This window comes from Atta cephalotes (genome assembly GCF_000143395.1).
Source record: "Atta cephalotes unplaced genomic scaffold scaffold00007, whole genome shotgun sequence".
Taxonomy (NCBI): Eukaryota; Metazoa; Arthropoda; class Insecta; order Hymenoptera; family Formicidae; genus Atta; species Atta cephalotes.
The window spans coordinates 6,556,269-6,580,839 of record NW_012130071.1 but is presented as its reverse complement, the minus strand read 5'-3'; the positions used below and the strand labels follow the sequence as shown (position 1 = coordinate 6,580,839).

At 37.8% G+C, this 24,571-nt stretch overlaps 2 protein-coding genes across 2 annotated transcripts; both read right to left on the bottom strand.

Moving 5' to 3' along the window:
* Positions 1-142: 142 nt before the first annotated feature.
* LOC105627014 (glycine--tRNA ligase) lies at positions 143-3,219 on the bottom strand. The gene is made up of 2 exons (XM_012208296.1): positions 2,974-3,219; positions 143-1,834 (listed from the first exon to the last, which is right to left on the bottom strand). The coding sequence occupies exons 1-2, from the start codon at positions 3,217-3,219 to the stop codon at positions 143-145; spliced, it is 1,938 nt and encodes a 645-aa protein (XP_012063686.1).
* A 6,363-nt stretch (positions 3,220-9,582) lies between these two features.
* LOC105626966 lies at positions 9,583-21,323 on the bottom strand. Its single transcript, XM_012208255.1, has 6 exons — positions 20,921-21,323; positions 14,804-20,400; positions 13,647-14,508; positions 11,912-12,286; positions 10,020-11,804; positions 9,583-9,830 (listed from the first exon to the last, which is right to left on the bottom strand). Exons 1-6 carry the CDS (start codon positions 21,321-21,323, stop codon positions 9,583-9,585), a joined length of 9,270 nt encoding a protein of 3,089 aa, XP_012063645.1.
* Between the last annotated feature and the right edge of the window lie 3,248 nt (positions 21,324-24,571).

Sequence of the window (24,571 nt, the reverse complement as noted above, 5' to 3'; positions counted from 1 at the left end):
TAGTATATATATATATATATATATATATATATATATATAAAGACTTCAAATCTTACCTTTATATTTTTAATGAAAATTATAGAGCAAAAAAAATAAGATTTTGTCTAAGAATATATCAATATAATAATCAAATTCCTATATTTCACTTACATAACTTTTTCACGAATGGCACAAATTCGTCGTTGCCACTGAGTGGTAACACCGAACATTTCAATGGTGCTACAACCGGAGGTAAGGAGAAATACGTTCTCTTCTCATCACCTTCTCTTGCTTGGAAATTATGTTCAAACAGAGCATACATGATACGACCGATGCCAAAAGAAGGTTCGATAACCGAAGGTATAATCTCTTCCACATGAACGGTTTTCTGGTAACGCTTTACTTCTATCATGTCCTTGGTGATCTTCACGACAACATTGTTAGGCAATGTCAGTTCATGTTCTCCCTTTTCGCTGAGAACTTTCTCCAAGGATTCAATCTCCTTCTTGTTTAAAGCTGCTAATGCATCTTGCACAACTTTGCTATCTTTTTTAAATGTTTTACCGATCAACACTTTGTTCGGCATAATCTCGCAAACGTCCACCGTTTTTGGAGCGGGCAGTTTCTTCTCAGCTACCAATTTCACGCCGGTCGCTTTAGTATGCTGCGTTAAATCATAGGCTGATCGATCGGCGCAGCCTACGCATTCAATCCATCCGTAAGAAGTAAGACACTCAGCGTCCCAGCAGTCACAGGCGTAATGCGCCATTTCATTACTCATATGCTGGCGGAAACGCAGACGGTTCGGATCGATGCCGATCTTCAATAGGAACTGATGGATTCTGGCCATGAAGTAGCCCAGCGTCTCGTTCGCCACCAAGCCGGATGAGACGGCCTCGCCTATGGTGAGGCGCTGCGCACTCTTTCCATCCATTTGATTGCAAGCTGAATACAACAGCATATCCATGTCTGTTACCGTCTCGAACTTAGGATGACTTTTGTCGCTCGGGTCGCAGAAATGTTCGATTTCTGCCATGGTGAATTCTCGCACGCGTATAAGTCCTGATCGTGGCGAAATCTCATTTCTGAAAGCGTTACCGATCTGCGCCGCAGCAAACGGTAATCGCTCCTGATTGAACGCCAATAATCGTTTGAAGTTCACAAAGATACCTTGGGCCGTTTCTGGTCTCAAGAAGCCTTTGACGAGCTCTGTTGGACCGATTTGAGTACCAAACATCAAATTAAATTCTATCGGTTCTGTCAAATCATTACCAGAAACTGGCGATTTCATATTGTATTTCAACAACACTGCGGCCATCTCGTCCTTCGTCATACCATCTAGCTTGATGATGATGTCCCTGCATTCCTCGCGCGTCTTGTCATTTGTTTTCTTATCATAGATTACTTTCTCTAGGTGCGCTTTAATCAAGTGATCCAGTCGGAAGCACTCGCCAGTCTTTATATCCTTCACCATCAGATCAGCGAATCGCTCCACATGGCCAGATGTTTTTAGCACCGGCTCAGGCGTCAAAATAGAGCAATCGACTTCCAACATCTGTTCCTCCAGTACGAAGAAATTTCTCCAGGCGTTTATCAGATTTGTCTTCAAGGAGCAACCCATGGGTCCAAAGTCATACTGACCAGTAATACCACCGTAAATTGCAAAAGACTGATCTAAAAAGAATCTACGTTTCAAGAGATCTTCCATTCTGGCTCTATCAAATGTTACATTGCTGGAAGCTAGAGACAACTCTTTGTCTTCTAGTATCTTTTTGCGCAGCTTCAGCTCGGCTACAGCTTTTTTAATGTCCAATTCTGGAGCACCTTCAGTTTTCAGCTTCCGTACATAGTCACCCTATAAAAAAATAATAAGTTATATAGCACAAAGAGATTATCAAAGATAGACTAAAGTATTTTGCTATTCTATAAAACTTTTAAAGTAAACGTCACTTTGAAGAGAGTAAAATCTCTCACTATTAAAGATTAAAAATTGAGTCATTTTTTTCAAGACTGGCTCTATTTCGCTCTTTAGAGTAAGATTCTACTCTAAAGAATTGAGAGAGTAAGCATTAGTACTGACAATACAATTTGTAACAGGTATGAATCCTATATTGAAAAGACTCATGTCAATGTTACATGATGAAATTATGTAATTAAAACATGTAAGTCACATGATTTTTTAAAACCAATTTGAAAAATTATAAGATGTTAAAAATAATTTCATCTATTATATGATTTTATAATTATCGAATTTTAAAGAATTGAATGATAGAAATAGAAGAAAAAAGAATATATATATATCATCATGTGGTTTCTCAAATTATGTAATTTGTAAAAAAAATACATAGTGATTTGGAAATCCGTTCCGTGGTTTACATGTTTTACACGTAGTGGGTTTATTGAAGAGATTATAATAATTTATCAACGGAGGATTAACAATGCTTCATGTCGCAGCTTCTTTTTCTTCATTTTTTTTCTAACAGCTTCGCCTTCTCATTGTAATTTTTCTATAAACTGCACTATAGTATATGTGAGATAATTAAAATGAGATAATTAATTAATGAAATAAAAGTATTTGGAGATCGAACGAGCCTATTTTTTGCGATTTGAAATTCGTAACGTTACATAAAATAAAAATCATATATACTTATACACAGTTGCATGATGAAATTGTGTAATTTCACAATTTCATCATGCAACTGTGTGATTTTTTTCAATAGAGTGGTGATCTTGGAAATAGATTTATCTTACAATCATATTTTTCAGTTTTTTTTTCTCTATTCATGTGAGTTAATTATCATATTATATTTATGCTAAATTCAAAATAGTGTAATTTTTTTACAGTTAACTTTTCTACATGATATAGTATTTTCTGAGTAACACTTAATAGTACAAAAACTTCAAAGAAAATTCATTTTTAAATGTGTTCCTGTTAGGCTAAAAAACCTCGACAAGACACACAATCCCTACTTTGCATGTCCATATGGCACTCACTTGTTCCTTAACGCTCGCTCGGAGCGGCGCTAGGACTTCCTCGACTTTAGGATCCGTCATGTCAAACGCGAGGGCGATCTTCAGCTTCCTGTTCGCCTTTCTTGTGCCCCACCGGCTGAAATCGAGAAGACTGGTAGTGGCCGCGACACTTCTGACAGATGGTTTCGCTAATGGAATGTCACTGGACACGCGATGCACCGCAACTCTACGTGCGATATAATGCAAACCACGCCTGAGAAGCCGCATTCGCCGCGATTGCACGATACATACACCTTTACACGCGCCATGCGGTTCCGCGCCGTGGCTTGTTATAGGTTATTGAGATTATTCGGGATTCGGGGTGCCGCGTCGAAATCGTACGTCACTGTTGTACATAGCTGTTGCGCGGGAAATTAAAATCCGTACAACTTTAATTAAAAATCAATGATTTTACGGAAGTTTTCATGATTATTAAAATTTAGATGATTATTTAATCTCTAAATTTAATATTACAATTTTAATATTTTTTATATATTAATTTCATTTATATATATAAATTTATTTATATATTAATTTTATTATTTATATCAATTTTATCAATTTTATTATAATATTAATAATTAATAATTATTTTGATTGATGATTCGTTATTCAGATAGCCAAGTCTGTAGAAAGCAGATTTTTTTTAAATGTCTGCTACACATTATAACTATACCAACAAAATAATAACAAAATAATAACAGAATTAGTTGTATACATAATACTGTTGACAGACTCCTAGAAAAAACGTAACAGAATCTGCAGCATCAGATAATGTCGACAGGATCTGCTCAGTTTCTGTCAACAATTTGCCTTCACATTATGTCGACAGGCGATGTTAACAGAATATAAACCTAATGCGGATGCAGTTGATGACAGACTCATTTTCTACTCGAACCTGTTGACAGTGCTAGAAGACTGCAGACATTTTGCTACTTAGGTACATATGTGTTTATTTTGCAATTATACTTTTATTGATATCTTTTCAAAAGAAATTATTAAAGAAATTTATTTAATTAAATTATTAAATTGTTATATTTTATATAGTATCTTACAAAAACATAATCTGTATCCTTTGAAAAAGCTATACATTATGATTTTGAGCAATAATGAAATAATAATTAGATATATATGTTATATCATTTCAATTTATGTGCATATTAAAAATAAAATTTTACTCTTGAACTTACTTTATAAAAAATATCTAATTATATATTTATTCGTACTGACTACAATAGCAATATTCTTCTAAGATTATTTATCAACAGTTAAATAATACTACAACTATGAAAACTCTATGTATCACATATAATTATATAAATAATTTCTGAATTCAACTGTTTATTTAAAATTAATTAAAATTAAACTTTATTAAAAATATCCTTTCTTCTAAATGGAACAAAGAAATGAGTATAAATGATTTTTATTTTATGTAACATTACGAATTTCAAACTAACCGCAAAAACAGGCTCGTTTGATATCCGAATACTTTTTATTTTATTAATTATCTCATCTTAATTATCTCACATATACCATAGCGCAGTTTATAGAAAAATTACAATGAGAACGCGAAACTGTTAGAAAAAAAATGAAGAAAAGGAAGCTGTGACACGAAGCATTATTAATCCTCCGTTGATAAATTTATTATAACTCTTCAATAAACCCAACCTACGTGTAACATGCATTTAATCATCCTAATATACAGATGAAGAGCGTGCGTCGCGAAAATCTTTTATCACGTCGATGCAGAATTTTGGATTGAAAAATGGGTCTCACGCTTATCAGATGAATTTGTTCGCTTAATAATTCCATAATGTCGACTCCGCATAAATTATATCTCTTACGATATTATAAACATTTACATGGACTGCGGCACGTGTATTTTCGCCGCATGCTGAATGCGATCGTCTGATGTTCCTTCCAGATTTTTACGTCATCACAAAAAATTGCGCTATAATTAAATAAATTAAATCAGATTTATTGAATGTCATATCGTTTATTGAATTATCGTGAAATCTTCTTGCATAGATAATGTTCCTCAAGCAAAACAAGTTAAAATGACATTAAAATCAATCATTATATTCGTTGTTGATCGAAAAGTGACTTTTAGCTATCATTTGAGAGACATTCTCACGTTTTTTTTAATGTCACGACTTGTATTCTGCTTGAATTTCTTTCGATATTCCGAAGCGTAATCACGAAAATCTGCTTTTAAATCTTATATCTCAATCTTTAATTTCTAAAGTTCTATAATCCCTTTTTTTTACAATTTCCTAGATTTCTTGAACTAATGAGATTTAGATTCGTTTATTGTCTATTGGATGATGTCTTAAGAAATTTCTTAAGAAATTTTCTGGACAAAAATAGTCTCTAATTTTTCAAATCAGACGGCCGTATTTAAAGATACAGCGAAAACACAGACTTGTAAGATAATTCCTTGTTTTTAGATGTAAGGATGAATTATAAAAAAAAACAAATATATGCGCATAATAGACTCATTCTTCTGTTTCTCTCTTTTCTCTCTTTCTTTCTCGCTTTGCATATTAATATAGTATGTGCAAAATAATCTTCTCATCATTGTGTAAACAATTTATTTTACATAAGGGTAATACTCTGACATCGAAAAAAAGCGATAATAATGGCTAATGTATAATAATAAATAAAGTATGAAATGTAAATAATGGATATGTACAAGTATGTAAATGGCAAAAAAGCTATAACAGAGATGAAATAATTGTTTTTCTTTTGCAAATATATGAGCCGCTTGTTCTGAGAGTGGCGCAAGTCGATTCTCGAAAGTATCACTGAAGAAGTGCTTGTATCGCTTTGTTTGTTCATTTCATTAGAAATATTTCATTAGAAATTGTAAGGTTCCATTTATTATTCACTGTGATTGAAAATATATAGTTCGCGATACTATTACTATAGATTTTCGATTATTTGCAGTGAATAACAAAACATAACTATGATATAATTATATATAATTGTATATAATAAATTATATAAAGAATTATATAATGAATTATATAAATTATACGTATAATTAATCAATGAAGATTATTAATCGTTACAAGAGTATCAAGCCGACGATTTGTATTCGTAATCCACATTTAGCTTCAGATAATTAACGTGAAACATCAAATGCGATTATTGTTAAGTTTCGTGAACAGAATTCAAAGCCGGGTCGTCGCGTTCAGCGCTTTAGACCGTATGATTTCCGGTCTGCGACATCGAGGACGATCTTTATGTTACATGAAACAGAATTCGACAGCCGCATTCTAGGGGTGAACAGATCAGCGACGACCCGCGAAAATCCTAGACATTTGGAACTCCGCGACCGCTTTCAGAACAACGATACAACTCTCGGCTCCTCTCTCGCGCGCGTTCTTACACGATGGTCTCCCTGTCGCCTGTTCGCAAGGGATTGCACAGTTTACTTGAGCGTCGCGCTTAAACGTAACACCTGTACACTTAGAACCTACGAAACGTACGGCTGCGACGCATCTCAAGTAAACGAGGGACCGAGGGAAAGAGATGAAGGGTGGGAACATCGCGTCTCATCGCGCAGCAAACAGACAACACCGAGACCCATCACAGGAGACATAGTATTACTAATCATATATCCAGCATGAACGCTTATCTCGCTAGAATAATTCATCTATAATCAGAGGTATTCAACCTGGAGGGCTCCTAATTAAAGGGGCGCCGAGAACTTTCGCGCTTTAAGAGGATCCGCAGGCGCGATCTGCTAAAAGAGAACTTTGGTAAGTACGTGTGTATAAAAAAAAAGATATAAATACTTCACACTCATATAGTTGTAAAGAATTTATATTTTATGGGAAGTTGTTTCTTCCCCTTATAAAAATTTAATATTGGAAGGGTAACGATTAATTATTTATTTTGAGTATATTAAAAACACTGTTGTGTTTTTATAATGTGTTTTTATAATGCTCAAAATAAATTTTCAATATTAAATTAGCCAGTACTAAATTGGATTTCTGTAAGAATCCATTATTCTCTTAAAACTCTGTACGACAAAAACTTGATGCGATACAAACGGGAAGATAAAACGTCACAGGAAAAAAAAGTTCTATAAAAGATCCCTCGAGATGTCTTCGGAAGAATATAAAATTCTAGGGGAGGAGAGAAAAAAAAGTATATCTTCAAAATATTTTCGGGATACTTTCGGGATTGACAAAGTTAAAGAGGGTTGAATACCACTGGTCTGTAATGTATACAGGGAGCACCATGATAGACCCGTGCGCGCCTCTGCGTCCCACTTGGAAAAACGGATTAGTCATCTCGTGCATCTGATTGACTTACGCTAACGTAAATGCAACAATTTCGACCGAGTGTCGCGTGGACGAGTCGGGAGGAGAATCTCCGGACCCGTCCACGAAATTCCCGCCGAAGCCAAGATCAGGCGACTTCGATTCCGGGCAAGAGCGTGCAGCGCGAATTCGACACGAGATTAATAATAAAATATCACAGTTCCGAGTCTGAAGAGTCGCTCCTGAAAATCATGGCTCTCCCCTTAACGCTTACATTACGCGTCCGAGAGACGGCGAGTTCCTTGCTTTTTTCCCTTCTTTTTTTTCATAAGTCGTAAGACATTCCTAGTTAACAACAATCCTACGCTCTACTGTAAGATTATCTATTTCGGAAACCGTAACGTTTAATAGTATAATACGTAGTCCATATACAACTCGCTAGGGATGCTGTAAACTGTAATTTACTGGCTGCTAAATGTTCCATGAATACTGTATGTACGTATGTGTTACGCGTTTAAATGTATGTGAAAAATGGTTTGAAAGAGACGACACGTAGACGCGGCGTGACGTGTACCACGAAGAACAGCAACTGATTTCGGCGCTCGTCGAGAAAGAGTATAGATAATATGATGCATTGATGATGTTATGAAAAAAAGAATATATTTACGGAAGAGTGATGTATAATGCAAATGAAACTCTGTATGATCCATCACTTTTGCCCTGAAATCCTTTCTAACAAAATTATCTAATTTATTACTTAAACAATGAATAATATATCTAAATAATATAATTATCATCTAAACAGAGACTTCGAACTAAATATAGTTTCCTGGAATTCCTGATAGTAATTCCATTCGATGTATCGCAAAACAAAATCTCAGAATGAAATTAAAATTATTAGAACTGGAAAAAAGCACAGTTCAAAAAAACGGAGCTTTCTATGATACAGATTTTTAAAGAAACAATTTCAGGGTAAAAGCATCGAATCATCAAGTGTTGCCTTACAGTAATATATATTTCTATGATGAATAATAAAATAGAAGTTTGTATGATGAATTAGAAGAAAACATCTCACTGGACATTATATTTTAACACGATTCATGCGCGAAAGAATTTCAATCTGCATTTTATAATATAGTTTCACAATGTAAGTGGCTTAGTTTGCATATATTCATTACTCTTGCCGTATGAAGGGGGATCAGTCGATAAAATACCAAACAGCGAAAAATTTGTTATGGAAATTTTCTGTATCAATTTTCTATACAAGTTTTATTTCCTCTTCGAAATCAAGAGAATTTCAAATAGATCAGAATCAAGAGAATCAACTTGCTAAGTTATCTGATAGAAAAAGAAAATTACAAAAGCTAATATAAGAATTCTTATGTATAAATTCTAATTCTAAAATATATAAATTCTATTACCCATAAAATATAAAGTCATTATTAATATTATAATTGAGTTTTGAAAAAATGTGAACTTAAAATTTCGTAAACTTTTAACCATGTTGTTACTTATAATTTTTGGAGCTTATGAATTAGGAACGAATGCGTCATGGACATCGTCAATCATTCTTACTGTTAGTAAGAGAATTTTGTTTTGTTAGAATGACCATCCCCCTCTTTGTTACAAAAATGATGTATAAAAATGAGTTAAGTGATTGAATGTAACACGTGAAGCTAAACAATAATATACAGCGTTCCTCCTCTGTCATCCATTGTGCCAACAGTATAATTTACTCCTCTGTCAATCTTCTCAGAATCATGTGCGTCAATAACTCATCAGTTTAATTGATAAAAAGCTAATCGGATAAAGCGCGCAAGTACAAAAAGTAGAAAAAGTCATCGAGGAACGCAATTATGTATAAAACATATTGCAATCTAAATTGCAGTCGTCTAAGCACTCGTAAAAAATCTCACTTGACGCCGCTCTTGAAACTGGAGGATCAAACAAAGAAATAATTTGTACTGCTTGACGAGTACATTTTCTTGTAATTAACTAGTGAACAAAAACGCATCGCAAGAACATCGTCGACAAAGTCAAGAGTTAAAATATTCTGAACATTTCAACAGATTGCACAGTTCAATGTTGACGGCGATCGCGCTCGTCTTTCGACATTACATATCGGTATTACGAAGTATTCGAATACCTGCCATCAAACATCCTCTTAACATATCTCAATATTTCTGACTAAATATTTACATCGATGCGTTTTACAGCTTCAGTCTATTAAGCTTCGCAACCGCGGTCTATGAGTCTTTGCGACAACTTTCTCGCTTTTCGCTACCATTAGCTCAGAATTATCCTTAACCGCGTTGCTTTCCTACTGAGCGGGTGGTTGAGGCTCGCTGGACATATTCGGATTCGGATACGGCAGAAACGAATAATTGGGATAGGGTGGCGGAGGATGCGGGAATGGCGTATAATAATTAGGAGGATGCGAAGAAGGAGGGGCGTATCCTCTGTGCATGTAAGGATCCGTTGGGGGTGGCGGACCATGGAACGCCGAGTACATGCGAGCATAATCTGGGTTGTAACTGGGTCCACCATATGCTGGATAACCGGGTGCTCCTGCAGATTAATTTTACTGTTAATATTCTTTAATCAAATAAAACTTACAAAAGACGTTACATGTTTATTAGATACAAAGAATGTCTTTACAAAAAATTAAAAAATATCGATAAAATTAAATTTGATTGATGGACAGATGATGATACTTTATTTCTCATTTTATTTTACAATAACTCTTAAAAGACTCACCACCTGGAGGATAAGCTGCAGAGGAGCCAGGCGCCGGTGGATAATGCTGCGAGTATGGATCATACGGGCCCGGCGGATACGGTCCCGGATACCGCGTATTAGTGGGATGACTAAATGCGGTAGGTATATGTGTCTCGTCTCTGCTCGATGAGGCAACTGTGGTAGTCACCGTCGTGCTGTCCGTACCTTTAGATTCTGTCGCGGAGTTGTTCGTTAGCGTTTTGGCAGTAATGCTCGGTATTTGAGAAGAGTAAGCGGTAGGCACGTTCATCACGTTCCTCTCGTCCATAGGCTTGCCTAAGTCCGGTTGAGGCTTCGTCGTGTCTACTGGCAGTCTACTGCTGGGATTTGCCGTGTGCGGTGGAACGCCGGGGAAGTAAGTGCCATAGGGATTAGACAGCGAGCGGGAACGTGGATCGCTGTAGTCATAGTATCTTGGGTATTGAGCGTAAGGATATCCCTGGGGTACGCTCGGCGTCGGATCACTCTGGATCATGTTATCTCGCATACTTAGAGTCGACTCGGCGCTTTTCGGCGAAGTAATATTAGTGCTAGTACATACGGAAGCAGTCGATGTCGCGTTAGCGATTGAATCGGTGATACTTTTAGGTGCTTCCGAGCTTCTTGCAGATACGGACGGTACCGGTACACTTGATGATATCGGTATGCTTGACGATACTGGTATACTCGATGGTATCGGCATGTTCGATGATATGCTCGGCGACATATTTGTAATTGGCATACTCGATGGCATACTTGACGGCATACTTGATGATATACTTGACGGCATGTTCGATATCGGCATGCTTGACGGTATGTTCGATGATACTGGCATATTCGACGGTATGCTCGGTGGCATGTTCGATGATATCGACATGTTCGGTGGTAAATTTGGAGGCATGTTTGACGGTACCGGTATGTTCAGTGACATATTCGGAGGCATACTTGAAGGTACTGGTAAGCTTGGTGGTATCGACATAGTCGATGGTACCGGCATGGATGGTACTGGTTGTGTTAATAGAGAAGGCATCGGACCAGGAGCAATCGGGTGCGTCTGCGTCGCGACCTGCGGTGTCATTTGCGGCGTTTGAGACGCTTCTTCAATAACGATATCTTCATTGGAAGTTTCTCGCTTTTCCGTTTGCCCACGGAAAGGACGACCGTAGTTTGTTAGTTCATCTGGCTTAGAAGATTCCTTCTCTGATGGCGAACATTGTTTGTCAGCGGTTGAAGGCATTTCTGATTCAGACTGATCATGTTGTGTTTGAACGCCTTGTGCAAGGGAAACAGTATCAGGGGTGTAAACCTGAGTGCCTTCCTCAGAAGATTTCGGCAGAGAAGTATCCGTATCCGAATTAGTGGTACGGGTATGATTAGAGGGACTATACTCGGTGTTTGAGCTTACTTCTGCCACTACATCTTCCAATCTGACTTCTTCGACACGCTGCTCGGTTCTCAATTGACCGTCGGATGAGTTGGAGTTGTCCCCGAGTGTGGAATGATCCATTGGCTCTTGTTTGACTTTGGGCAATCTCGACAGAGAAACTTGGGTGGTCAAATTAACTTGACTCAAATAAGGTTTAGCCGTCGCTGTAGCGACTGGTTTGGGCCTCTTAGAGACTTCCTTATCGCCAAACGGTTTATAACCCGGACTCGGTGATGATTTATTAAGAGGCCGACCGGTTTGATTACTAGAAGACGACTTGGGTATTATGGAAATAGCCGAATTATTCCGTAAAGGAAAGCCAACTTCGGGCTTAGAATTCCTTTGTATCATTGAAACTCCTGTAATTTAAAAAATTGAATTTTCAAATAATGAAATATTTTCAAATAATGTTTAATATTCAAGAATAATTATTATTAATATTATATAAATTATAAATTTAACTCACCTTTCTTTGGCTCCTCCTCTCGCTTTTGTTGATTCAATTTAAGCGCAGTACGAATTGCTATAATTTTTCCGGATTCAAGTTGCATGTAAATACCTTTTGGACTCTTTAGTACCATTACTCGTTGACCCGCTTTTAGAACGATACTTCCTTTGTCCGGAGAATTTGTTGGTATAACTACATCTAGAGGTAGCGTCATCTCTTGCGCACTCATTCCTTGTCTTTGCCATACTTCCGCTGGAATCCATCTACTACCAGTAACACCTCGCGGACTTAATCCTTCAGCGCCTCGCTGTTGCATAGGTCTGACAGAAGCAACTGGTTTCGGTGTAGGTCCACCATCACCGCCGCGAATTGCTCTAATTTGTAATCCACCTGCTGGAATAAATAATCAATATGTACGTACAGAGCACGATTATCTTTTCACTTAAAACAGGCTTTTCAACCGATGCGCGACACACTAATGTGCTGCGAATATTTTAGAAAAGATAAACAAAAGGAAAAATTTAGAAATAACTAAAAAAGCAAGTAAGGCGAGAAGTAAAAAATTTTAAAAATTATGAAATTATACTTGTATTTTTATCGTCATTAAAACGATATCATTATTGCAATGAATTTAAAACAATAAAATAAAAAATAAAAAGATAAACAATGACAACTTGCTCGTTATTGAAATACAAAATCAATTATATTAAAATAAAATAAGCCAGTCAAGGACTCTTAAAAATTCAATAACAATATAACAATAAAAATAAGAGTCAATTCTTTAAAATGTAAACGTATAAAAATTAATAGGAGTTAAATACATACATAATAGAAAACAGAGATATTATTACATGTTTCAACTCCTATATTGAGCTATTTTTAGATGTTATCCTCTTCACATCTTACATTAATTACCATCGTCAAAAAAATAAAAAACATGATACAATGTGTTCCAATTTGAATTGTTTAATTAGAACACATTACATTGCTATTAAAAAATTTAAAAATTGGCTAAAGACGAGCGAATAAATTGAGATGTTTTACATATTAATAATAATAGAATATAATAAGAGAATTTAATGTTTAATATGCATTAAAATCAAGCGAAACTAGTTTCAACTTTACAAAAGTCTTCAGTTGCAGAGATATTACAAAATTAATACATATATAATTGTCGATTAAGCATATTTACGTTCGAAATATGAAGTCAATATGTATTATAAAAATTTCTTGGTCATCTTATTAATCAATTCTTGATTGCTCAATTAATATTAACAGTTTTTATTATTCCTTTATGTCAAGAAATTTGTCGATTAATTATATGAGAGATAGGTGCTCTGTATTGTATGTTGAAGCATTCAGTTGTAAATGGTGAAATTAAATTATATAGTAAGATGGGATAAAATTTGTGCTTCCAATCTTAACAGCAGTCGTGAAAAAAGTCTTTTGTAAAGTTGAAACTAGCTTTTGCTTGATTTTAATGCATATTAAATTCTATTATTATATGTAAAACATCTCAATTTATTCGCTCGTCTTTGGCCAATTTTATTTTAATATAAAAAATAAAAATTTTAAAATTTTACTTCTCTGTGAATGTTATCGATATTTGTTAAAAGATTTATGCTGAAACGCTAAAGAGTGTGCCTATAATGTACGTCGAGAAGTTTAGCTCATTATTTAATATGTTACAAATTGAAAAAGATTGAAAAACGCTGACTTAAAATAAAGTTTCTATCTTTAATATAAATTGTACCTCGAGTGGCTGTATTTCCAGGAACATAGTTATAACTGGGCCTAGAACAATTCGCTGCCATCTTCTCAAGCTCGTAGCCGCGACGGGCTAATCGTTTCTCGGCTTGACTGAGCTTCTTGTCCTTTCGATCGACGAGCAAACTCTCATGATGAAACGGTTGTTTGGTGAGCAACGAAGAATAGCGTTCCAGTACGCAATGCATAACTTCATCCGTATAGCTATCCTTAGTCTGTGAGAAATCTTGCACTTGACTGTCCTCTTCCCAATCCCACGATAACGTCGTCGCTTCTTTTAGCGAAAGATGCGCATCAGGATTGCACTGATCAACCACGCGGTCTGCCATACCCTGTTTACTAATCTGTCGATCATAGATCTTCCTTTCTAAACAGTTATCAGTGACCAATCGATAAACAAAGCACGGCTTTTGTTGGCCATATCGGTAAACTCTGCATACAGCTTGCGTATCGTGACAAGGATTCCAGGAAGCATCAAATACAATCGCGCGATTCGCGCCGACAAGATTGATACCCAATGAACCAGCACGTGTAGAAACAAGGAAAAGATGAATCTTTGGATTGTTATTGAATTCATTAATTAGTTTCTCTCGCTCTAGCGCGCTAGTGCTTCCGTCTAATCTGTAATAATTCACATTTTTAATCCAAGCATCAGTTTGACCATCCGGATACTTTAAGCTATTCCGTGCTAAAAAATCTTCTATGAGATTCAATGTGAATAGTGACTGTGAGAATGCGAGTACGCGATCCCCTAGTTTAATAGCTTCCTCGAGGATGCAAAAGAAGAGTGTCATTTTCCCAGATGCATCTATCAATCCGGGTACGTACCCCTTCATCAATTCTGTTGCCTATAATAAAAAAATCAATATTATAGAATTACTATCAAAATACAAAATAAATAAATTAAAATAAAGAACTCTTATTAACTTATAATAATATCAAGAAAATAGAAGATCATATAAGAGTCAAATTTAAACAATTAATGTATATAATAAACCGTTCAAAATGTGTACATTCTTAATTAATTACTATAAGATATAAATTTTTACATTCAACAAGTTTATAAAAATTTATATTTTATAAAATCAAATTTATTTAATATTAAAACAAATTAATATATTCTAATGATATATTGATAAGTACCCAGTCATATGGAATTCCAGGATCTTCTTTCGAACTAGGAGAGCTCTTGCAATCTTTCTCTTCGTCCTTCGTGAGAATCTCATCGTCAGATTTATCCTCTTTATCTTTCTCTACTTGATCTTCTTTCTCTCTTTCATCCTCCTTCGTCAGTTCGCTCTGATTTAATCGAGGACTGTGTGCCGGATTAATTCCCGGTCCCGATCTGGGAGCAGGAGTCGCTGAACTTTGACGATTCGGTTCTGCAGTGTAGCTGCTTGTCGCTCCAGTAAGATTATTCTGATGTAATGGTTGACTCTGTACACCGATGTTAGATGTCATATCTTTGCTCTTATCACACGGCGTATTGGGAGTTCCGATAGATTGTTGTGAAGTCTTGGACTCGTCGGGTCGCAGATTCATATCCGTGCCGTGACTGGTAGCGTAGTCATACGATTGATTTGGATAATTCTGCGACGGAAAATAGTTATTTGGATAACGGTTCATCTGATCTCTGTAGTACGAATCATTGCATTGCTGATCCGGTCGGAACGTCTGCGGATAATTACGTTGCATATAATAAGGTTCCTCCTTGATTTGTCCGATCGCCGCTGGATTCTGATGTGAGCCATCCGATGGATAATTCGGCATAACGGGATTTTGTGTGTGTGGTTGGTTAGCAGTATAATTATTACCAGAATTACCGGCGGTGCCTGTGCTCGAACGGTCGTTCGAAAATTCATTTGGAGCATAATTCTGCGTTTGCTGAGACACTGCGGCATCTTGCCTAGGATAAAGTTGATCATTCTGACCCAGAGATGGATTAGGCTGTTGTTGATTCGACGGATATGCCATAGGTTGATTCTGTGCCACTTGTGTCTGCTGCGCGGCTCCGTATCGATGTGCGGGATTTTGTGGCATCGTACCTGTGCCTGGATGATTTGACGGGTAAGCAGAATGAGCCTGATTCGACGGCGGTACCGTCGAGCCTGGCTGATTTTGCTGAGGATATGATCCTGCCTGATTGGAAGTTGCAGATTGGGGCACCATATGGTGGCCGTAACCGTGAACTGCATTCTGTGGATTCGGCGTTTGGCTCGATTGATCTGGAGGATACCTATGCGTCTGATTTTGTGCATTGATGTTTTGCGCCGGTTGATTGGCTGAATAATTGGATTGACTTTGCGCTACGTTCATTTGACCCTGTGGTGCCGAGGTATAGCCACGCATCGGACCCTGTTGAATGGGCCCTTGATTTGATTGGTTCGGCTGCATATAACCGTGTGATGGGGTTTGTGGCATTGGAGTCGACTGCTGATTAAATGCATGCGGAGTCTGCGGAGGAGTTGGATTCACTTGCGTAGGATAGCCATGTGTTTGACCCTGAAGAGGCACACCTTGCGGTTGCTGATTTGCATATGGATGAGGCTGATTCTGTAAACTTAGATTCTGATTCTGCTGATTCGGTGAGAAGCCACGATTTTGACCGGGTGATGTGTTCTGATTCTGTTGCGGCGCCATGTAACCAGTGGTCTGTGTTTGAACCGTTGGTGACTGACCTTGTTGAGACGCTGGATATCCCATTGTCGAGTTTTGCAGCGGTTGCGTATCATTACGCGGATACATTGGATTTGCCTGAGCCGGCGTTGGTGGATAATTTTGATTTTGATTCGTAGTGTATGACGAGTAATCTTGCATCGGCATATTCGTGGACTGATTCGGCATCTGAGACTGGAAAGATGGTTGATTAGGAACCTGGGGATAATTATTAGGCCCCTGGTTTAGATTTGGCGTATAATTACGTTGTTGCTCCTGATAAGGATAATTCTGTCGTGGAAATATTCCGGGTGCTTCGTAATTATTTCCTTGATTCTGATCTGATCGGAAATCGGATCCAGATACTGCACCAGTTGCTGCACCGCTGTACCTCTGAGGATGATTCGTGGATTGCTCGTTCGATTGCATATAATTCTGCGACTGATTGGCGTATCCTTGCGATGTATTGTAGCTTGTTGACGTTTGAGTATATGACTGGAATGGTTGTTGATTGCCATACCTTTGTTGTCCTTGATTATTATAGAACTCTCCTTGATTATATTCTCCGTGATTGTTGCTATCGTTCCTATAATATGTATTTTGTTGTGTGTGTTGATCATTCGGACGATAGTTTTGATAACTTTGAGGAGGATAAGATCCCTGCGGCATGTTGTTGGAATATCCCGAGTTAGAAACTGGCATCGTATAATTAGTATAATTATTTTGTTTCGGAGTGTTGTGCGCATTTTCAGCCTCCGCATTATCGTTGCTTGACGATGAAGAAGCGTTCGGTTGTACGCTAGCTGCAGGCTTGTTCTTTATCGTCGTGCCCTTCTTGGATTTCTTGGACTCCCCTTTCGGCTGACGCGCTTTAGATTTCTTGCCACCTGCTGTAGATTTCTCTCCTATCGTCTCCTCGAGATCCAAATCATCCTCTTCATTTGCTTGACGCTTACGAAGGAAATAATATAGAATGTCTGGATGATTCCAGATCTTACAGCATACAGCAAAAGCTTTCAATGGATTCGGCACCGCGCGCGTTTTCACCACCTGATTCATAAACGTATCGTATAATTTGCGTTGATGAGGTGTCATTCTGACCAAGAGAATGTATTCCTCCTTACGCGGCAACGACATTTGCAACACAGAATGAGATCTCCTCTGCACAAAACCTTCCAACAAAGCGTGCAATACATGTGCGCGATATCGCATCAAGCGTATATCCTGCGGCGTGGAGTCAATACATTGGCCATTCTGTATTGGTCTCTCAAACATGTTGCAAAATTCGCTCTTGGTGCCTAGATAGTTAGGCCTTACAAAGTCCACCATGCACCAATACTCCAGTAGATTATTCTGTAATGGATAACCGGTTAGTACAATTCTACGTTTCGTGCGCATTTGCTTCAATGCCATACTGATGCTCGCATGTGAATTCTTGATTCGATGACCTTCATCGCAGATTACCAAGTCCGGTCCAGGACTCACCAGAGCCGTATGCATCTCGTCTAGCAAACCTTTGTTCTTATCCTCCTCCTCTACATCTACCGTATCTTTGAAAGGTTGTCCGCGTTTTCGTTTTGCTTTATTGGGCTTTTTCAAAGATAATTGTCTATACAATTCGTATCCTATTAACAAAACTCCGCCGTTTGATTGCCATTCTTGTATTACTTTCGCTCTCGCCGTCATAGTTTTATGCGAATCGTTCAAGATGTGTAAGCGGAAGTGCCTCGGGCGTACTTCCATGCCAATTGGCGTGTCTACATCGTACGGCGTTTTCACTTTCTCTATCATTTCTTTTTTCTCCTCCGTAATTAATTCTTCTTTCATTGTTGAAGTACCTTCTTCTTTTTTTATTATCTCTTCCGGTTCTTTCTTCACAGTAACCTCTGTATTTTGAAGTGACATTCCTCCCGGCAGCATGTTTTCTTTCTTCGGTTCTCGTTCTAATTCTTGTTGATTCGTCTGACTGCCATAGCTCGTAAAAGTGCCGGGAATGTTGTAATTAGAATACATCTGATTGGTATGATGATTACCCATACCCGGATACATTGTCACGGAATTTCGATTCTCCATATTGGAATACATCGGATTGGTATGATGATTACCCATACCCGGCGGCCGATTCTCCATGCCAGAATACATAACATCAGTACCCTGATTTTCCATGCCAAACTTTGGCCCCCCCATGTTCTGTCCGGGCGGTATACCATGGCAGTTTCCTGGATCTGGCTTCATCTGGTCGGGGAAGCTGGAAAGTGGATTCGGATTCGTATTATACAATGGATTCTGTGGTATCTCACCCTGATGATAATTCGATGGCATATGCGGTATATGAGGCTCAGCTATGTTCTTATTCATCATAGGATCCTGCATGTAACTCGGCATTATGTTGCGCTGCTCGTAACCATGATGGGGATTTGCATAGGGATTCTCCGGCATGACGTTCACTGATTGTTGCGATGCACCGACAGCGGTTATTGCGTCTTGACCAAAACGGTGCGCGGACTCTGTACTGATAGGCCGCGATATATTAGACATGTCGCTTTGAGTGCCGCAACTTTCCTCCTTTACTTCATGCTTCATATCTATTCCTGGTTCCATTTTGATATTCGTCGGCTTGGATTGTTTCTCAGCGGTAGTGGCGGGATCTTCATATGGCAGCCACATGTTGAACTCCGCCAGCCAATTTTGAAGCGTATTTATGGGCATAATACAGAGAACAGTTTTGGCAGTAGTGCATCGAAAAAAAATGTCGCAAAAGCTGGCGACTTGAAGGGTCTTGCCTAGACCCATACTATGGGCGAGAATACAACCAAAGCCACTGCTAGTCTTATACCTCTCGATCGTTTCAATGATATTATCGAAGAGAAAGCGTATACCACCGATCTGATGCGGCTTGATAATGCGAGCAACTTGTGGTGCTAGATACACGTCCGGCTCGGTCTCGGGATGACCCACGTTGATCAATACTCGACCATGCTCGTCTGGAATGTTATAACGATCGTTAGTGTGCATCCCGGAATTGGATGGATCATCCTCATTGTCAGTTTCCTCCTCACCGCTGGGATCGCTCAAAACTATGCAATCGTCATCCGAACTCTCGCTCGAACTGGATATTGTCACCACATCCTTGCCTTTTTGCGGTCTCTGATATTTGGGCGCACCGGACATCTTTCGCGCGGCATGCATCTGTTTCTCACAACGCATTGCCTCTTCAGCTTCCATATCGGACAACTCGGAATCGGAATAATAGTCTGCACGATCTATCGGCTCCTTTTTAGGCACCACCGGCGATATACTCACAGACGGTGTCATCATACGGATCCTTTGTTGCAACATATTAGGTGCACTGGAACGATTCGGAACGCGCGAAATAGATGTCTGTGCTCCCTGATAACCGCCTCTACCTTTCTGCCAGCGCATCCCGCCATCGATCGATCTCCTCTGTATTTGTCCTGCTTGAATCCCGCCAGTTATCTGAGTAGTCTGAGAGCCGGTTCCAGAGTTCACTTTCAATAGCACGGTGTTTGGCAAACGAACCTGAGTGGACGACGGTGACGTCGCCGATGGAAATGACGACGACGGGGAAGACGACTGAGAGATCATAGTAGACCCAGCCTGATTCTGTTTACCTTGCAGGAGACTAATAACACGTGTTTGTGCTTTACTATTTTGTCGGTTGATCGCTATCTGACGCTGCACCTCACGAATGATCCTCTGCTGCTCCTGCACTCGCCTAAGACGTTCCATCTCCTGCCTCTGAGCGGACAATGTGGCTTCGTCCAGTTGCGTTTCGTCCATCACTTCCCGAATGTTCCTCCGCATGTTGGCCAGCTTTTTCTCCGACTTTAACTCACATTCTGATGTGCTACCCTCGGTGCTACCGTCATCCTTCTTTATTTTCTTTTTTGCGCTGTCAGAATGATCGGAATCGGCGTGTCTCTTGTTACTGTCAGTGCCTTCCTCTCCCGATTGTCCATCCATCTTATCGTTATCATTATCTATGCTTTCTTCATCTGAATCCTTTGTTATTGGCTTTCCTAGCAGATCAGCTTCAGATACTTCTTGACCCTCTATAGGTGCTCCTTTTGATAATACAAGAATAAGAAATATTAAAATAATATGATAAAAATCATTTTAACATTTTAACTAAATACTTTTTTATGACACATTTATTACATATTATTATATAATTTATATTAGAAAAATTATATGATAGATATAATAACTAATATTTATTTCTCTATATTATAATATATGTTCTAGAATGCAAAATGTTTTCAAAACAGTGAATTTGCATATTTTTAATTCCATATTTACAATCTATTATTAGCTCAACTAATTTAATTATACAAAATAATTATTGAATTAACAAAATTCAGAATATAAGATTAGAAAAATATAAAATTAGATTAAATTAAAATAGAATTCCATTTTATTGATCCAGTAATCTCAAACATTAATCTAATTTAATTAAATTATTAGATAAAATTAATTTAAATAAAAATGATTTAATAGAAAATTTTATTAATGCATCTTAATTTAAAATTTAATTCACTAAATCAAAATAAATGTTGAATACATGCTATTAGCATTCTTACAAACCTTCCAGTGGTAAAGTATCCAAAATATTAACTTGTTCTTCGTCATCTTCATCTGGAGACTGATGATGTGGTTGCCTCTCCGACTCCACTCTGACACCAATCTGCGAATCAATCGTTTCATCCAGATCCATATCGTCCCCCGAACCCTCCGAGCGTATCTCTTCTATTTCCTCGGATTGCAAAATGTCGAGTTTCTTCTCTTGCTCGCCGTCCGTTGTTTCACCACTCGACTCATCTGAGCTCTCATCATTAGTTGCCTGTGGCTCAGCGTTCATGTTTGCACTTGTCGCAGTCTCACTGGTCATCATATTCGTTTCACTAGGCTTGGGGGCACCACGTGGAGTCACACGTTCAATTGTGACATCCCCTATGCGTGTGAGAAAGCTGTCCAAACTATTAGACATGGTGCACCATACATGAAGTCACAACGTGTATTTTATTGATATGGAATGTCTTACACGTTTAAACACAATACTAATCATCTATTAGCTTAACACTCACATCGTTTAATTGTCATTCAAAATGCCTTTCCTTTCCTGTAATGACACACACATATACATTCTTGGTATGTTACTTTATTTAACATATGTGCTTAGAAACTGTTGTTGATAAAGAGATAAAATATAGGTAAAATAGTAAAGACAAACATTAAAAATATGTCAATGCTAACCATACTCTAGAAAGTTTTAATTTTTAGTAATATACACTGGATTAATATAATAAACTTAATAAAATGAATGCTTTTTATAAACTGACAAAGAGCTGGAATATTTGACAGCTCTCTTTTCAGTTAATACTTTCTTATAAACAGAATATTAAAAGTTCTATTCTTTTTTAAAAAAAGTTTTGAACTGGAATATACTGGTATAGTGAATTGGAGTAAAAATTATATTTAAATAATTATAAATCAAATTTAGATCACTAAAAATAAATTTAAAAAAAACATTCCTATTTTCAGTTAAAATGAATTTTGATTGAATTATTATTTATATACAAATCTTTATAAAACTGAAAAATATATTTGTAAATGATTATTGTATCTGCATGTAAATATTATCAAGTACTAAGATTCACTTTAATCGAATCTTATTCTTACTTAAACTATATTTTACTTCAACTTATTGTTCTAGTTCATAAATTTCTTTAAAAAAGAACAAATAGCTTAAATTTTTTCAACTTTTCTTATATAAAACAAAATAATTAATGATATACAGCATAGTAAATCTATTTACCTAGCCTTTGAAAAAAATGCTTTATTCAACATGTGATATCAGAAATCTTTCATTATAAAATCAAGCTTTCTAATCTCTTGGATCTATTCTAACACGTGGTGATATTTATTTTAACCCTTAGTATACACGATTGAGTCATTCATATCCTGTACATTCTTTTTTTTTTGGAAAAACTAGGAGCCTCAAATAATCAGTTATAACATTTATATACAACTTTTTTTCTAAATACACAAGCTCGTAAATACTTTCTAAAGATATAAAAATATAGGTATGTAAGAATCATCTAATAATTCTTGTATATTTTTTAATGTTATGAAAATTAACTAACCTGAGACACAAATAATCCATCGTGTATACTAAAGTAATGAAGAATTGGAAAATCATCATATATATTAAAGTTAAAAATTAGATATCTAGTACCTCCTAAATATCATCAAGAGTTACGGCATCCATCGAATCTAAAACTCCAAAAGAGAGAACGCAAAAGATTTGCCAAAAGTAATTCTCGTACGAGTCCTTCTTGGAGTCGATTTTGTTTGGAGTAACACGGTGCGGGATAGGTAAGTTTCTATCAGACAATCTCGTAGCTAACCGATGAGGATCGATCTTGATCACATTGTCTGCCGAGTAGGCTCAGCCTCGAACACAGGACATCATACACGTGAGTCGAACAATCCGAACACGTGTTTAAAACTATGACGATCGGTAACGACGGTGGCAGTCGAGCGTGAAATACCGGTGCGGAAGAGGAAGCTGCGAGGATGAGAGATAAGAGACGATAGGCCAGAACGTTTGTTTATGACGTTTACACGGCGGGTCTAACTACACTTCCGCGGCGTGCCCTATCCACCGTTTCGTTGTAGACGCGTCCTGATGTTCTCCTCCCTCCCTCTCTCTTTCTTTCTCTCTCCCTTTCTCTTTCTTTCTCTCACTCTCCCCTTCTTCGTTTTCACAGATCAGCCGCCTGATCGGCAATCACGCGCGCACGACGGACGCCATGGTCGGTCGTCGCATTCTGTTTTCGTGTTCCTGTAACCGAGCGGTGGCCCTGCGTCACCGTCTTTCACGTCCGACGAGCTCGGCCCCGCGGCCGGATCGCTTCCATGCCAGCGGCGACGGCCGAGGAAGAGTCCGTCCCCGTCCGCGCCGCGCTGAGCCGAGGCGAGCCGAATGACGAATTCACACCGCGCCACGCTTTACGTCACTTCACCGCCACGCCGCTCCGCTCCGCGCCGCGCTGCTATTTCCCCGCGCGCACCGCACTCTTAGGTTAACGTCGAATAAACCCCGGTGCGGCAACGCGCACGCACTCCCGAGCGCACGCACTCACCGTCGACCGGTCCTCGCACCTCACGCGAGCACCCCGCGCGAAGCGTCGGTGGTCGTCGCGGCACCCCGCGGCATTCCTTTTTTCTCTCACGCGCTCCTATCCGACGGCGTACTCCACTCGGCGAACGCCATCTTGGTTGCTGCACCACCGTCGTTGCACCGCCACTCGCTACTCGGCCACTCCACTTGCCGCCGCCGCCACTGAACGAGCGAGCCGCGCACGTTCTGGCATCACTGCGCCAACATTCGCAAGAGTATCAGAGGCGTCGGAGGTCGACTGGCTGCGTACTTTCAAGAATAAGTCGTTCAACCGACATATGCACTATAAACTTCTCTCAAGCAATACAATGATATATGATCGGAGAAATTTGATCTAATGTTGATTCATTGGAACGGTTCTAGAATTTGTATTGTTTATTTTGTACCTCGAGATAAGAATGTTCCTCGAAGGGTTAATGGAAATCTCTATTGTTAAAAAATATAGCTTTTTGATAAGAGGAAGGTGGAAGAGGACGATTATGATTACTTAGTATGGGATTACAAAGATATTGATAACATGGAATTTTTCTCACTCCATCCGGTAGTCTTCTGTTTATTCAAGGTCGCATATATTTGCAATATCTAATTTTAATTAAATGTCTGGTTGAAGTTTTTTTGTTTGGAATGTTTACCTACCACATGTTTTCTTAAGCTATCAAAACAATCATTTTCTATTGGAACAAATGTACAATAATTTGCTTTTCATATATATAACACTTTATTTTTTATATAATTTAAATATTTAATTTAAATATTAAAAATTCAATAATTCTTAATTTACAATCACAATTCGCGATTGTCAACGTTACGAAACCTTATATTGTTATGTAATATAAATTAAGGTTTTTTTTTTAAATTAAATACAAGATTATAAAGGAAAGAATTTGAACAAAAACTTCCTGGAAAATTCCTTTTTATATCAATTTAATAGAATATAATACATATGCTTACATTTATAAGATTTATGCTATACTTTATCATGTATGAGAAATAAAATTATATACAGATAATATGTGCAATGCGGTACGCATATATTGTAAATTCATATTAAA

Bases quoted from the DNA above. Each gene is read 5' to 3' on its own strand.
- LOC105626966 (XM_012208255.1), bottom strand. From the start codon at position 21,323: ATGTCTAATAGTTTGGACAGCTTTCTCACACGCATAGGGGATGTCACA. The intron at 20,401-20,920 runs GTTTGTAAGAAT...TATTATCAAAAG, and splicing joins GGATACTTTACCACTGGAAG to GAGCACCTATAGAGGGTCAA. The intron at 14,509-14,803 runs GTACTTATCAAT...TTTTTATTATAG, and splicing joins CTGGAATTCCATATGACTGG to GCAACAGAATTGATGAAGGG.
- LOC105627014 (XM_012208296.1), bottom strand. From the start codon at position 3,219: ATGCGGCTTCTCAGGCGTGGTTTGCATTATATCGCACGTAGAGTTGCG. The intron at 1,835-2,973 runs GTGAGTGCCATA...ATTTTTTTATAG, and splicing joins GAGCGAGCGTTAAGGAACAA to GGTGACTATGTACGGAAGCT.